Source organism: Tyto alba, unplaced genomic scaffold (genome assembly GCF_018691265.1).
Source record: "Tyto alba isolate M040663 unplaced genomic scaffold, T.alba_DEE_v4.0 Super-Scaffold_1000006, whole genome shotgun sequence".
Taxonomy (NCBI): domain Eukaryota; kingdom Metazoa; phylum Chordata; class Aves; order Strigiformes; family Tytonidae; genus Tyto; species Tyto alba.
The window spans coordinates 24,547,571-24,564,183 of record NW_024881272.1 but is presented as its reverse complement, the minus strand read 5'-3'; the positions used below and the strand labels follow the sequence as shown (position 1 = coordinate 24,564,183).

At 47.0% G+C, this 16,613-nt stretch overlaps 1 protein-coding gene across 1 annotated transcript in view; it reads left to right on the top strand.

Moving 5' to 3' along the window:
- EIF2B3 (eukaryotic translation initiation factor 2B subunit gamma) overlaps positions 1-14,590 on the top strand; it is a 102,959-nt gene extending 88,369 nt beyond the window's left edge. The window contains exons 10-11 of the mRNA XM_033000813.2: positions 2,660-2,763; positions 14,373-14,590. Coding sequence (XP_032856704.2) covers positions 2,660-2,763; positions 14,373-14,425 — 157 coding nt within the window. The 3' untranslated portion in view covers positions 14,426-14,590. The remainder of the gene's footprint in view (positions 1-2,659; positions 2,764-14,372) is intronic.
- Positions 14,591-16,613: the final 2,023 nt, after the last annotated feature.

Genomic DNA, 16,613 nt, shown 5'->3' with positions numbered 1-16,613 from the left:
TACCCTGGCACCAAGGAAGGGTTGGTTTGCAAGCACCTGGCACAGACAAGTTCATCTCGGTTCCCTGGCCTGTCCCTTCCAACAAATGGTTTGGCAGGAACCCCCCTTATCTTTGATGTTAATGTCAGCAGTAGTTTCTTGGTTACAATGCTATTCTTTCTCTGGGAGTTGAAAAACTATCCCCAAGTAGGCTCTGAACACACATCCAGTATCCTCCAGCCTGAACTCCAGACCGACAGCTTAAATCCCCTCCCTGTTGGGGAATATCCTCCTGTGTGAGGATAATGCTGAGAGGTGTAGTGTACTCACGGCTGCTCTCATGCTCACAAGAAGTGATAGATGGTGGGAACCTAAAAGTTTGCTGGGGAAGGCTCTCATCTGACTGGCTCGAAGCAATGGAGGAGGAGGTATTTTGGAGTGTGCATTTTGGAGTGGAGCCATTTCAGTGGGAAAAGAGCAACCTCTCCCATCACCTTTGCTAGTCCTGTTGCAAGCCAAGTCGGGATGGCAGCGGTGGGCAGTCCTCCCTCCACCGATTCATTCCCTTGCCCAGCTGCAAATGCAGAGCTGCTCTCGCTCTCAGCGATCAGTGTTGCGCAAGACGATGGCCTGAGCTGCTGCGCGGGCACATGAAGCTATTGGAAAGGAAGCAGATCGTGACAGTGTGAGAGCAAAGGCAGGCAGGGGTCTGCTGTGTATCTTTGCCGCTTTTTATCTTATTAACATGTTAGTAAAAACCTTGCCAAGGCAACCTGAGCTGGTTACTTGTAGCATAATTGCTCATATTGCCTCCTTGTAGGTCAGAGGAGGAGTTTAAGCGAGTTAAAGGAATAATTGTTCAGAGGGGACAGTCTGTTCAAGGGGGGTCGTAACTGCTAACCACTGTGACTGAGGTCCAGTTTTATTGCTTTTACTCCTACAGATTAGTGCTGGTTTTGTGGGGCAGATGGTTTCTGCTGTGACTCACACAAGCAACAGAATTGTAATATGTTTAATGGCAAATTCTGTATACTAGATAATAGTGATTATCTAGTGTGGGCAGCAAAATACTAAGAATTAATTTTAGGATCGGTGATCTGAAGTGACGACTGATGTTTCTCTCTTCTCCTGAGGACCACAGCCAGCTTAGCTCTCCGTTCAATACAGAATTGAGGCTCAGGGCTTGGACCTGATATCAAAACCCTTCTATGCTGTTAGCTCAGACTCCAGGGTAACAATTCTGTCCACGAGCCAGCCTGATGGTGCTGTGCAGTGGTGTTTCACCAGTGCAATGTGTAGTGGTGATGCCTGCGACCAAGGTGGGGAATGGCTGCAGGTCATTAAACTGTGGAACTTGCCATACAGAAAGTCACTGAAGCCCAAAGTGTCAGACAGAGATCAGCTCTTTGACCAAGAATAGCAAGAATATCCACAATTGTTGTAATTGATATTAGCAGAAATACTGGGGAGAAGGTATGAAATACCATGGTTCCCAGTATGATTAATATGGGGGGGCAGATTATCTGCATCTCTCTAGGGTTATGTATCTTTTTTATGCCTTCCTCCCAGTCAGCTGGTTTTGATGTACGTTAGTATTTTTAGACACTTCTTAGCTGGGTGCCTTCAAATTTTCTGTCCTTCAGTGTTCTCTGCCTAACTTCGCACATGTGAAAATAAGGAAGCAAATAATTTGCATCATAGCTACTTTTTACTCTGTAGCTTTGAAAGAAATTACATTTAATACCATTTAACACTACTCGTGATGCTAAGTGAACAGCATTCCAGGACATATCACAGATACTAATAAAGATTCACAACTTCCATTTTACTGCATGGAGGGGCTCAGACCAATGCAGTAACTCACTCAGCATCTCCCAGCAGAGGAGTTACAAAGCCAGCACTTGGACTCCGAATTTCCTTCCTATCTGGACAATCAGATCAGCAGATTTCAAAGCTGGTTGTCACAGATTCAAATACATTTTGGAAGAAGGTGACCTTTGCTAAAGTTCCATCCTATGTAGCATTTCAGGCTTTGGTGTCAAAGGCTATGTGAGTGTGAAGATATCCAAGGCAGGTAGAGCAGGTCCAGCGTGGGTTTCATTGGTTTAGTACTGCAGCATAATCACATTTGGGTGCTTGAATGTAACATGAACAAAGCTCAACCAGCTGAGGTATGGATCTGCAGCTTCTCACCACCCTTTCTTAGTGCCTGGCAAGCTAGAACATATGAAACTTGCTTAGCATAATTCACAGGGAAGAACTGGGCTGCTGCTCCTCTTTTTTAACTGGGGAGCTGAGCAGAGAAGCCACCCCCACAGTTACCCAGACTGTCTGTGGAAAATACAAGACTTGATCCAGGTCCTAAGTCCCAGGCCAGTGTCCTGTCTGTGAAATCCTCTGACTGTATTTATTCTGTCAAGGAAATGTAGAGGAAAGTTGCTCCAACAGGAGGTAAAACTGGAAACCCTTTTCTGCAAACCCATTCTGACAGCTGGCATTTCAGTTTTTCCAGCAACTGGGTGTGAGGATCAGAAGAATAGTGGAGTTTTTGAGAAAAGAGCAGCACTGAACCTACTTACAGGATCATGTCACAGGCTCATTAGATATCCTGGTGGATACCTTTGCTTTGTACCTGTCATTTTAAATTATTTTCTTGTTTTACTTTGTGTTTATGTTGTAGGTGCTGTCTTCAGGGCAGTGTTATTTGTCATAACGCAGTGATAGAGAAGGGTGCAGACATCAAAGACTGTTTGATTGGAAGCGATCAGAGGCTGGAAACCAAAGGTAAGTAGAGAAGCTGTATTTGCAGTGCATTTGTAATCATTTTCAGAATTTCCTCAACATTTTACTCCTGCTTCTTTATAAAGTGCCAGTAAACAGTGGCAGTTCTACAGTGTTGTGTCCTATAATATTAGGATTTGTTTTTCATGGAAAGTGCGGCTTCTTGGCATAAGAATAGTTCAGGGACTTGATCCTCTGAAGTTGGCAGAAAAGTTCTGTTGTTGTTGTTATAAAGAACAAGATTGGGTGCTGAGACTTTTCCCAGAGACCACAATTAGATCACCCTGAAGTTGTCCTCGGCAGAAGGAGCCGTTATTTTGACTAGTCATCTTTGTCAGTGTCAGGGGCGATGCACTCAAAATTATTGATCACACAGACATCCTTCTCTTTGTAGATGCTACCAGCCCACTGTCCCAGCGTGCTCCCACCCACCTTGCTCCAGGCAAAAGCTCGAGGTGGAATATCGTACTAGGAGCTTCTCTGCCCAGTACTAGATACAAGGGCAGCGACATTCAGATCTGCTTTACTGCTATGAAATGCTGTTTTGGGGCTTCAGAGAGGTTACAACTACGTGGCCCTCATTTGGGCAAAGTTAAGCCATCCAGTGGCAGTGTGCAAGACGAGGGCTCGGTGGTAACCGCCTGAGTGGAACTGTTGATTTCCTGCCCTAAGAGATAATGGGCAGGAAATGGCTGTCTCGGTGACTGCATCCCAAGCAGAGGGCTTTTTAATGAATATTTATACTTGGGGTTTGGCAGATCCCTGCTCTAGGGTGTGGACTGAGGACAAAAGTGAGTTCCTTTGCAGGCTCCATGTGAAGTTATTTAGTCAGATCAGAATTTGTTTGCTCTCTTTGTCTTTATGGGTGGATTGACAACTCTAAGTGTCCTGATTCAGAGCAGGGTTTGCACATAGCGTTCAGCTATGCACATGACAAATTTTCCTTTGAATTGAAACTAAAAGTAAACAAGACTCATGAAAACAAAGTATTGAACTTGCAGTTGCAAGTCTCAGATACTGTAGGAAATACCCAGTAAGTGTTATGTGCACTGTAGGCACAGACCCTGTATGCCAGAGTCTGTGCCTACTCATGGCTTCGCCTGTCACGTCAGTCTGAATCAGTGGCCCTTGTAGGGTTCATTGCCCCTTTACCACTGAAGATTTGCACTATTCATGATGCTCCATCTGTGTCCTCCCCTGAGCATAGAATCATAGAAACATAGAATCATTTAGTTTGGAAAAGACCTTTAAGATCATCAAGTCCAACCATAAAACTAACACTGCCAAGTCCACCACTAACCATGTTCCTAAGTGCCACATCTGCACATCTGCATGAATCACTATGAGACCTGAATCAGGTTGCATTTAGTTGTTAACCTGCAGCATGAACTATGAGGAGATGGATTGTAGATTTAGCTAATATTCTAGGAAATGGGAATACGTTTTATTTCTTTAGTAGATTATATCAAACAGAAATGTCACCCTTTGACCTCAACTCACATCTGTTTCAGTAGTCTCTTCCAGGGTACAGATCCTAATCTGGTTGATTTTAGTATGGAAATCGTTCTTCTTGATTGTCTTTGTCATCCTTGTCTAAATATTTTTCAGGGTCTGTAGATGTATTTGCAGGGAGAGTAACAGAGCTGCAACCTGTGGTTCATTTGTCTATTCTTGTAAAACCTACAGCTCACCTCTACAAAGCTTAAACCCACTTCTTAATGAGTCTGTGGGCCCTCTAGTTCAACTGTTCAGAAACATATGACTGATGTTAGCAAAGACACATTCAGGTAGATTATGAATACACCATTATGCTGAGCAAGAAAAAATAATAAAGCCTCAGTTCATTTTCCTGCCTCAGTTTCCTAACCATTCTGGAATTTCTTTGGTCTGGGGGTCAGGTTCTCCTCGGTGGTCTGGGATCTGTCTGCGAAGTTCATGACTTATTTCCTGAACTGTGGAGTCTTTCCAGCCCAGCATGTCTTTTCTGACCTTGGCTGGTCCCGTAGTAAACTGGGCCCTCTCTTTTTCGCTGTGAAAGTATGCCATGACTTCCTTTCCCCTGCCCAAGACTTCCTGTATCTTGTGCCAAGCTTTTGGTGTGGCCCTGTAAGTCTGTTTCCATATTCCCCCTTTCATCAAGACTTTGGCTGTGTTGTTCTGCTTGGTAACTTTTCCTTCTTCAAACTCGAGCCTCCATGGCCAGGTTAGGAAAAAACTAGTTCTCTTGGGTTGGAGCCACCTTTTGTTGCAAGCTGATCACACTTCAGCAGACGTAAGCAGTAGCAGCTGGCTGTTGACCCTAGTCTGGGAGTTACATGCTAGAAACCTCCTCAGCAAAGCTGCATACACCTTCCCAGAAACATTAAAAAAATAAAAATACAGCAGTCCCTTATTCCAAAGCATCAGCCAGGATTCATCAAAGGTAGAAATATCCCTGAATCATCCTACACAGCCCCAAGCAAATCCCACAGTTGACTTTGCTGCAGAACTGGCTGTGTGCTCCCTGCCCTGCCATACAAGTCCTGGCCGCACTGCCCAGATGGCTCAGGGTACAAGAGCTCTTTGAGCCAGTGATGCACTGACCTCCTTTCATAAAATGAACTCCAGTCCCATGCAAGGAGGATGGCAGGAGAACAGCTACCACAAATGATAGGCAAACGTAACTCAAACCAGCTCTCATCCTTTTCCTTCTGCAGAAGAATACGGGCATATTTAGGGTGGTCCAAATGGTACAGCTGGGAGTAATGGGATTGAATTAAACACAATTTAGGTTGGCTATCTGGAACGTTTTCCTAATGATGTGGTCTGGTAGGCTGTGGGATAATCTCCCTGGGGACGTGGTGGGAGACCTCATCACTTAATAATGGGCTTGACCTAAATAGAGAGAACACTCCAACACTGGTTACTGGGGTAGATCAGATGCAGCGTATTACTTTCAACATGAAAACAAAGTTAAGAGACATAGCGGGGACAGGTAACTGTCAGCAATGACATCCCAGTCCTGCACTGACTTCAGCCCTATCACAGCACTGGCCAGAGATGGTACTTTTAAGTACCTCTTAAAGTCAAGTTATGGATTTTTATTAAACTTCTGGATTTGCAAGCCATGCCTCCTGAGAGCCATACTATTCTCTTCCTACTGCTTTTATTACCATGCTTAGGAAGCATCCACTTTCCTTCCTCTTTGATACTTTAATTTAAGGAATTTGCTAGCAGAGAATTAACAGATGGGCTTTGTGAAAGCTACCTCACACAGGTAGCAGTTTGAAAAACATGTTGGTACCTAAGAAAAAGGAGGTAATTATTAAAGGGATAGGAAATGGGAGGCAGCAGTTCTGAAAGAACTTAATTGCACAGAGCATTCAATCACTGTTTCAAAGACAGTTATTAGGATCATGCTCCAGCCTTTTTGATGAACCTATTTTTACAGAGGAGCTCAAAAGCAGCATGCGTTAATTGAAGTAGGACTAGAGAGAGGGAGTGCTGGTGATGGTCCAGTCGGGGAGTCAGATGAGTCCTGCAGTCAGCGAGTTCAGTTCCCAAAGGAGTCTCTAGGCCAGATTCAGCAGGGAGTATGTTATACATCTGGTATAAGTTAGCCAGGAAGAGGCATATACAGTAAAGTGGCCTAAGCTTTCTTCAAAGCAACACCAAGAACAGAGATGGTAAAGACACACACATAAGATAGAACTAGCAAAATTGACACAAAATTCACCACCATATCCCTTGCTGTCATCTCTGTTGTCACTGAGGCAGGAATGTTTTCTGTGCATTGAATGTTAAGGAGCCAATGTCATCTGGGGACAGCTTGAGTCATTGCACACCCAAAAAGTGCATTACAACAGTGGTGTTGCCACAAAGCGTATGTTCAGAAAGGGGAAAAATACCAGCAGCCAGGATGCTGATACAATCTTAGCTTGGCATCCTGGTACATACTTAGTAGCAGCATTATCTCCGTAACCAGGCTGTAGACTGACTTCACTGTGCTTGTTCCTGCGCAGTTTTTATGCCACCATCTATTTTTATTTTCCTTGGTACCCTGACACAGTCAACAACCCAGAATGAGTAGTGCGTGCTGACTGTGGGGGATTTTCATACTCCTCATTTTCCTGTCTTTTTTCAGTTTGTGTCTGAAATCTTAATTACTGTACACTATGCAAGAGACAAGATCCTTCCTTTCTATGGCCTTCCTGCAACATTTGTCATCTTAATGTTTCTCAGCTGTTAGCAACCTCATTTGCACCTCTATGATACAAACATGGTTGGGTTTTCCTCCAATTTTACAGAGACCTGAGAGACAGGGAGATTCTGATCATCTGCCCATTCATCTGGACTGGCCAGCTTAAGCGTTGAACTTGCATGTTGCATGTGACTTCACATTTTAGCCTTAGCATTTTCTTTGTAAGTGTTGGGAGGAAAGCTTCAGTCCACTGAAAAAACAGTTTTATTATATAGGACAATGTTGGCCCACGCGTGGATCATTAGCAGTGTCAGAAACTTGAACTCCAGTGTACAGCTTTCTGCTGCTTCAGCTGATGGGAACGGATAGTAGTGGATCATCTTCCTTAAGGGGAGCTGGATCTGCAGTGGGACAAGAGAAACTCTTTGCCAGGAGGTTTCACGGGTGCCCATGTGTGTCACCAGCCCTGAGATCCACTCCTGATGCTGGGAGGAGAAGGCTGTAGTTGCTGTAGGCTTTACTGCTCCGGGCCCCAGCATCAGCCATTGGGCCCCAGCTATATCACCTGTATCCTGCCTGATCCTGACTCGCACTCCACAAGTCCCTGCTGTGGCTTTGTCCCAAGACCAGACTCATCCCATTCCTATCATTCTCTTTGGTTTTTCCTCTAATCCTTCTCCCATGAAGATTCTTTTTTCTTTCTTACTTGGTTATTCCCAGACACCCACCTGATTCCTCCTCTGGTCTGACTGTAGCTAGCTGCTGTTTCCAGTCCCCTTGCCTAACAGCCCCGTGCTCCGTTTCCCATCTGGCACTCACCCCCTGACTGCCTTGAGTCAGACTGCATCCCTTTCCGTACCGCCGTCATGCCTGGGCAGGATCATTCTGAGCACAGGAGGGAAGTGGTTCTGTGCAGAGTGCTGCAGTGGTCCACAGAGCAGGGATACAAGCCCGGGGAAGCCCTGCTTCCATGGTCGGGAGTGCTCACTGCAGAGTCCCTGGAACTTTTAGCTGCCCTCCTGAGAACATGTGCAAACTGAGATTTTCTTTCCAGAGGCTTATCACATAGCCAGAACTGTGTGGTTTCTCACAAGAACAGAAAAAGGCACATATCCAGTAAGGACTGGCTCCCGTTTCCGATCATTTTCCAAGTCCTGTTCCAAGCTTGGAGTCCTAGGACTTCTCAATGAAACAGAGTAAGATTGTTTTATTTTAATGAGGGCCAAAAAGCACATTTTTCTCCAGTGTCATCCTCTGAAGGCAGGTACAGTTTGTGAAGCCTCCACATATGAATGGGTGACTGCTTGTGAGGATGCTTCATCCCAGCCAAGATTTAGCAGGATAAGGACAGGAAGGAACTGAGGGACTTTCTGATGCTCTCCTACTGCATTCAAGTAGGGGCCTTGATGGCCCTACTGCATTCAAGTAGGGGCGAGCATCTGCTCTTGCAAGATGCTGAGTACCTCCTGGTGAAGTCTTCAGGAACTGAAAATGCTTAGCATGACACAAGGTCAGGATCAGAAAGCATGCAGCAGTGCAGATGGGAGTTTTGAAGGCTCGTGAAGAACAGACACAGGCTAAACAGCGCACACATGTATATTATGCACTGAGGTGCAAGATGAGCTGGAGATGATGTAGGAATGGTGTAAATTTATAGAAAAACTGAGAGGCCCATAAGATTTGCTTCCTAAAGTAGTTTAACTACTGAGCATCTGTGACACAGATTGTTGGCAGTTAAGATGGGCATCTCTTAAATAGTTGTCTTTTTTGTTTCAGTGACTATGCAGTGACTGCATTTCTAGCTGACCCTAATAATCCTCTTTTCCAAGTTGTATAAAAATGGTTTATGAGTTCTGGCCTTAGCAGTGGCATAAAACTTCCCTAGAATATCCATCCAGCACTGCCTTGTCCTCCCCTCTGCTGCTGGCGACTGTCACACTTGTGCACACTGTCGTTCCTGGCTGGGGAAGTTCAGGCTTCCTGAGTGAGCGGGTTAAACGAACTGCCACATTCGCAGCATGTTGATTGTGAAGTCTACCCATAAGGCAGCAGTTCGTAACCTTGTGGAAATATTTTTACATGCTCCATGCAGAGAAAATAACCGCTTGTGCTCTGCTAGAGCTCAGCCACATGAAAGAGCCAGGAAGAATACCCTAGTGGATTCTGAGAAAGGAAAGGGACCTCTACTTGCATCCAGCGCAGCGGGCAGCAGTGTCCAGGCAAACAGGCATCTCTGCCATCTGAGCAGGAGGTGTGGACAGAGTCTTTCAGACTGATGTTTCTGAGATCCCTACTTGCATTTGCCGTGAGGTGGTGATAACCCATGGGAGCACACCGATCAGTATGATTCAGACCCCTAAACATTGTTCTAGGACTCTGCCCAAATAGCAGGAGTCCAGGTGTGTCCCCCTCCCCAAGGAGCTTGCTATCTTAGGCACATCCCCAGCTCTTGGTCTCCTTTTCCCTTTACTAAGCTTTCTCCTAAGACCCTGAGTGATCACTTGCCCGTACACCTTTCTTTCCAGTTCCTTCACTCCCCCCACAGTAAATTCATTTCTCTTCAGGCACTGAATTCAGTGGTGCCTTTACTTTACACTCCCAAGAGACACCTATTCCCCACATGGGGTTTAGGGCAAAGGGGTTAATAAGCCTCAGCTGAACCAGGTGAGCACCAGCACTGTGCACTGGTGGTTGCTGGGGATGGGTGTAAGGCAGGACCAAGATCTTTCTTGCCTGCCTGTTCCGTGGGCTGGAGACCCCAGCTGTGGGCCAGAACTGATCTGCTTGAAGCCAGAGTCAGTCCCATTCCCAATGCCGCTGGCGTGAGTTGCACATCCCACCCCTGGGAGCAGCTGGGAGCAGCATCGCTCCCGGAGACCCGTGGGCTCCCCGTGGGCTCGGCTGACGGCTGCACAGCGGGGCTGATGTGGCGCTTGGGAGAAATCTGTGAGACACTCCTGGCCTTCGGGGCCACAGCCTGGTCACCCCCGATCTCCAATGATCGTGTCAGTAAAGTGTGGCTGGGGAGAGAGCAGGCCTTGACTGGAAAGCCCCACTGCTCTGTAAACACAAACAAATCAGTCCCCATCACCTGCTTCCCTTCTTTATCTCTGCATGTAATTTAAAACACCCTCCAGCCTCCCAAAGTCAAGCTTCAGCTGCTTCCCTTCCCCTTAAGCCCCTTTAGTTCCTCTATTCCCCCCCCCCCCCCCCCCCCAACCTGGCTGCTTTTCCAGGGCCAACCATCGCTGCAGAGACAAGTTGCTCTTCTCTCCCACTCTCTGATCCTTTCTGTCCTGGGTGAATGTGGTAGGAACCACCCACAGCGTGTTTTCGTGCATGCGTTTCTGCAGCTACCCCTCCCCCCCGCCTAGTTTTTTAAGTTAAACTATCTCTTGCTTTAAAGAGAGCAAATACACAGCAGTGGCTTTCATCACTGCTGTATAATAGAGCAGTAATTCTGTGCCAGGGACTGTTTTCTATTTTATTTTAAAGGGTTTATAAAACAGTGTATGTAATTGAGTGAGTAAACTGAACGTTTTCTGGAGCCCCTGAGGGCTGGAACTTCGTGGTGGTCCTGGGACTAGGCCCTAACCCTTTTTTTTTCCTCTCTCTTTTTTTTTTTTTTTTTTTTTTTTTTTCCTCCCTTTCCCCTCCTTCCCCTCCTCCTTTACAACCCAGCGTTGCCACCAGCAGCAGCAGCAGCAATCTGTCTGGGGCTAATTGAGCAAACAACAAGGAGATGCTTTCACATGGCTTTTAAAGGAATGCTCCGGCATCCCCTTTCTGTGAGCAGCTTGGCAGGAACCTGCCAGGAAGGCTGGGGAGCGCTGGGTCCCCGGCCCCCGGCCTGCTGGTGGGGTTTGCGCTGGGCTGCACAGTCATTTCCGCCCCTCTGTTTATTTGCATTACAATTTGTTTTTAGCCAAGCACCAAAAGCTGCGCTGCTCCCCAGCTCTCCAGCTCTCCTTGCCTTCTGCGTATGTTTTTAAGGGGCTAGTGTACAGTATGTGTAAACAAATGTCTTCCAAAGCAGAAACGCATATATAACAAGTGACAGGCTTTTGATTTAGACTCACTAAAATCTCCGTGGACACTAGGTTCAAGCACCCGGGCTGACTTCAGGCTGGGCTGCGTCAGCAAATTGAAGCAAAGTGCTAATCAGGAGGTTGAATGTGTTGATCAGCTCTGGATTTGCTTAGCACCAGATGCTCCCAATCTGAGAAGATCTAGTTGAACATGATTTAAGGTTGCAGAGTCCAACTCTGAGGCTTTCTGAAAGTCCTTTCTCTAATCCCTCTTCTTTCTCTGTGGGCTGAATGCATCTGTAACCCTGCCAGTGTCAGATAAAAGGCGGCCTGGTAAGAAATCCCTAATGGAGAGCTGGGGAAGGAGAAGGGAGCTGAACAGCTAAGCACGTGAGGTACTTCTCCCTCCTCCCCCAGAGTTTCAGGCAGAGTTTCTGCATGAACTGAGCTTGCTGGTACCAGCCAGAGCCACTGGCAACTGGCAGCCACTACTGATAATGAAACGCTATCCACAGCTCGGCTCTCTGGCACACACAGCGAAGTCTGAATTCCCTTCCCTCTGCAAGGAGGGCTTTGGGAAGGGAAGAGGGAAGCAGGGTGAATCCTTATCTGCCTATCGCATCCCCTCAGGGTGCGGAATTGGGCTTTGTTTCTAGCAAAACCATTCCCTTTATCCTTAAAAACTTTCTGGTGGATTTGAAGCAGGCACATTCATGTGTTTTCTTTTAGCCTATACAAAGAGAAATGAGTTTGGTGATTTCATGTGAGTCTCTGAAGTAGCAATGACATACGGGTCAGGCTGTGTCTGCTTTGGCGAATCCGGGCCACATGGATCAAGGAAGAGATGAAACAGGCAGAGGGGTGGGAGATGAGGGAACGCGCGCTCTGATTTCCCGTGTGGCTTTGGCTACTTAAACTCCCTAAACTCACTGCTGCCTCCATTTCCCCATCTGTAAAATGGGAAGGCTCTTGTTTGCCTGCTGTCAGAAAGCATTTTGAACTCATCAGGTGTAAAATGCAAGATATCATAAGGCAGCTACAAGCGTGTCAGTGCAAAACAAATAGTTGGTACGACCTCTGCAACAAAGTATGTGACAGGACCCATCCCAGCTCTGCACGTTTAGGACAGTGCAGGATGCTATCTGAAATGAAGCAAGAAGTTCCTTATTAAAAAGTATTGCTACAGATAACCTATATATAGAACCAGGAATTGACATGGCTCTTTATAGGCCTAGATGAAGGCATGTTTAATCTGCAGAGGCATAACGTAATTACTCTCACTGGATGGTAGCCAGGGTCTTATTCACATCATAGAAATCAACATGATAGGTAGTCTGCTTGGAGGAGGTTCAGGAATGGAGTCACAGGAGTTGCTACAGGGCCTGTTTGAGATATATTGGGAAAGTTGTTGGGGGTGAGGAATGTTATAGCAAGAAGTGCTGCAGGTTGGATTTGAGGTACCTTGGCAAAGCTGTGTGGGGTCCAGGACGGGAGGAGAGAGGCGCTGAGGGCTGGACTTGGGGCTATTGGCAGAGTTGTGCTGGAGAGGTTGTGTGGTGCTACCTACATCACACTTGCACCTGGCATTTGTACAGTCAGTCCCTCATTTTCCTGAGCACTGCATCCACCTCTGCTTGTCCTGCCCAAAGTGCTGGAGATTGGGCTCCTCGTTCCAGCTTCGAGCTCCAGGGTGTTAGCACGAGACTCCAGCATTAATCATCAGTTGTCACTAAATACCCTGAGCAAAGAACCAAATGACTTGATCTGATGCTGAAGGCGAGAAGCAGCTCCTTGATCTCCTTATTTTGCCTTCACGAAGGGTCTCTGAAGGGCGGTCCTGTGGCTATCCCAACTCTGTCCCCCAGGCTGAGGAGGCAGCAGGATCCGTATGATTGTGGGGTTGGGGTTGTAGGGGGAAATTATCTTGCCACAGTCAAAAACTCCTTGAAGTTTATAGAGCAGTTTTTGATCAAACCTTTCCTGGAGGAATGGTTTGCATGGTGCAAAGGTAATGTCTTGAATTTTAAACCAAGAGAAGCATCGTGTCGGCCCGGCCAGTTTGGGAATCGCCATGAATTTCTTCATTTAGCCAAAGGTGGCATATTTGTTGTTTTGCAGCAGTCTTGCAAAATCCACTCCCCTGAGGGGAGGAGTTTTAGATGGGTAAATAAAACGGGACTCATTATTTCCATCATCCCTGGCTATCCACCCCCTCTGCTGCGTAAGGTGTGGGAGATGCCACAGCCTCCACCAGTGTACCCCACGGGCCTTGATGCTTTGTCTCAGGCTCCAGAGCCAGTTGTTACTCCCGGTGTGCAGAAGGGGAGGTAGAGAGCCCGGGGGCATGGGTCAAACCACCTGAGCTCCACCCGAATAGATGTCCAGCTCCCAGAGAGCAATTCAGATTCATCGCCTACCCCCACGGTACCCTGAGGACACCCACTTCGAGCACACCAGCTTTGTGTCACGCTCTGAGGCCACATGCTGGAGATTTTTAGGCACTGGGCTTTCAGTTGCATGTTTTTATTATTTTGGCTTTAGATCCCTTATTTGCAGTCCTTCCCTGACAAGCTGCTTTTGCATTTTAAAGGGAAGGCTCTTTCAGTACAGTGCATTAACAGTGCTGGGGCAGGGACTGGCACGTTAATGTGTCCACTGGGGCTGTGCAGAACTCCTGGGAACAGGCAAAGGAGTGACCTTGTAGAAATTGCCCCTCCACGAATTTGCTCCACAGGAGTCTGAGGAGGGCTGTCCACTGTTACCCTCAGAGATGATAACTGTGCTCAGAGACATTGCTTCACACAGTTACTTTTGGAGAGGCTCCATCCAGAGCTCAATCCAGGAGGGAGAAGTCAGGTTTAAATTGGAAAAAAAAAAAAAAAAAGAAAAAAAAGTGCCCTTTTTTTTAGGCCTCCAGGTTTGATTTGGGATTGCTGAGAGGATCTCACACTGCCTCGGTGATGGCCCCCCTGATGCTGAGCAGCCCCTCTCATCCCCAACCTCTATGTTTGAGGGCACACAGCGCTCTTTAGGGCCAGGGTCTTAAATTTTATGTCAGATCTCCATATTGGATGTCAGTGGTTCTTTGCCTCGACCCAGGTGTACACCTGTCAGCAGCAGCTGTGACTTCCGTCGGGCCTCTCTTGTTTAGTAGTGACACGTACATGTGAAAACTCTCATTAGAGAACCCTCCTGATGTTTAGTCAGTTGTTTAGGCTTTTACCATGTGTGTGGGATACTGTCAGAGAGACTCTGGAGTCCAAAGAAAGGCAGCGAGTCTGTGTTCGAGTTCCCCAGAATCTGCTTTTCTCATTTGTTTTAAAGTTGCAGATTTGAAAAATGCAAGGTCTGAAGCACTGCTGCAAAACTCAATTCCTCTTCTTTTCCTCCCTCTCTCTTTTCAGCCAAACATGTTAATGAAGTCATTGTGGGCACCGAACAGCTGATGGAGATATAACCCGAGTAGGTTTTAAAAGATGATTTTATGGAAGCCAGCAGCAGAACCAGATGTTCAAGCGTCGCAGGATCATCCGTACAGAGCTGTACTGGCACGGTTTACTCTGTCATTGCTCCTTTCCTGTTCAGCTTTATATTTATGTCTTAATAAAGAAGTATTTACAGAGCGGTGTGTCCGTCAGCCCCTCCCCCCTCATTGGGATGCACGCGGGTTTGTGCCGGGTAATCTCGGTCCCTGCGCGCCCGGCGAACGCACTGTACTTTTCCAGCAGAAGGGAGAGCGGGGACCACACAGACTGTGCCCACTCCAAAGAATGACTTAGCCGCCCTCCCTGCGATGTAAACCGCGGCCCTGCCGTCCTGCGCCACCGTCCCCGAGCCTGGGAGAAACCGCTCGGGATGCTGCTTGTGCATCTCATCAACGCAGCAGGCGGGCGGCGAAACGCGGCGGTGATGCGGGCTGCTCTGTGCAGCCTGGCGGCTTCACCAGCCTCCTCCTCCTCCTCCTCCTCTCTCTCTCTCACGGTGCTGCCCCATAGCACAGGAGTGCTTAAACTGTGCCTCTTCTCTTCTGTAATGCAGTTGAGGAGTTTGGCACCCATTTCCATCAGGGCTGAGTTCGGTCCGTTGCTTTGAAATCCTGCCCAAGAGCAATGTGAGAGGGATGGAGGGATGGGGGAGTGTGGAGGGGAAGTGGGGTGTAAGCAGTAATAAGCACCCTCTGCCTTATTTCGGTGGATCTTTTGCTTGTCGGTCCACTGTTCCTAATCCCAGACAAGAGGTCCCTCCCCACATCTAGACGATCTGTGGATGACTGTACCTACGGCTGTGCGATGAGTCGAGCGCGCTAATGTGAAACGCACAGTCTTGTGGTCAGGGGTTCTGCCAGGATTGTAAAGCACCTGGATGGGATTGAAACACAAGCTGTTCTTTAACATTTATAAATTGGACACAAGTTCCTACCTAAAAGCTGTTTATTAGAATCTAGTAGAATTCAACGGGACATTTATCTGCCCCTGGCAGTTTGACATCCAGAGGTGCTTACAGCAACTGGCTGGGATGATATTTCATTAACTGAAGTGATAAATTTTAAATGTGTGTTTCATGGGCACCGGTGTCCCCTGAGGAAAATTACCGTTTCCTAGCTAATTTGACAGGAGAGAGATTATAATCCAGACGTTGCTCGAGTTTCATAAACAAAATCCCTCCTCCAAAGGGCCAGATTGGAGCGGGAAGTACGGGTGAGGATGAGCTTCAAGGCCTTTGACAAGCTGCAGAAAGAAGAAACTCGCTGCAGTTCAGCTCCGGCTTTGTGCTAGAGGTTTTGCCTTGCGTATGTGCGCAAACATGTTCCTAAGGTACGAAACCTTTTTCATCCAAGGATTGCAGAGGCTTTACAAAGGTTAATTAAAGAGAGTTCTTGTCTCCGTGTGCGGCAAAGGAGCGAGGCATCCATTTTGGGTGTGTAGAAACAGAAGCGGAGTGGAGCGTAATTACCTGGCTTTGCGTTTTACCAGAAGGCTGTGGCAAAGCCCAGAGAGGTCCACAGGGACTTTGACTCACCGTCCTTTTGCTTAAAGACAAAGCTGCCTCCCTCTCCGTTTTTAGGATACATCTTAACTTCTGAAAAGTCCACATCCCCTTACTTAACAGCTACAGCTTTACCTCCTTGTACCTTAATTATATGTTAACGTCTCAGTCCTTTTGTTTAGCTAATTTAAGAAGAGGGTGGGGGGCTCTTTGCTGTGTCGGTTAGAATTTAGCATTAATTTAGTGTTCTCTGACACTTGAAAACCTGGCCGGGATTTGAGGCGTTTTCCTTTTTGCCTTTTACGACCTGCAGGTGTTTGGTGTGAGATAAAAGTAGATCCCAAAGTGAGATTTCACAGCACAAATTATCAAAGTGAAGATTCACTCTTGATGTAGTCTACGTGTGTGGCAGTAATTATGAAAAATAATTCGGGATAATAGGGCCTTCAGGAATCCCAAGGCGGGCACTGGGAGGTTAACCCTTCCCCATCTAACCTGGTGTCCAGGCCGCTGTCATCATCAGGTGAGCAGATGATGGGTTGAGTCTGGCAACTTTACAAACTGGGTGATAAACGTTACGGTCTTGAAGAAAATTAGGGAGGCGACCGAGGAAGTGAAGTTCTGTTCCCAAGTAATTTTGGATGTGACTGTTTGGTCCT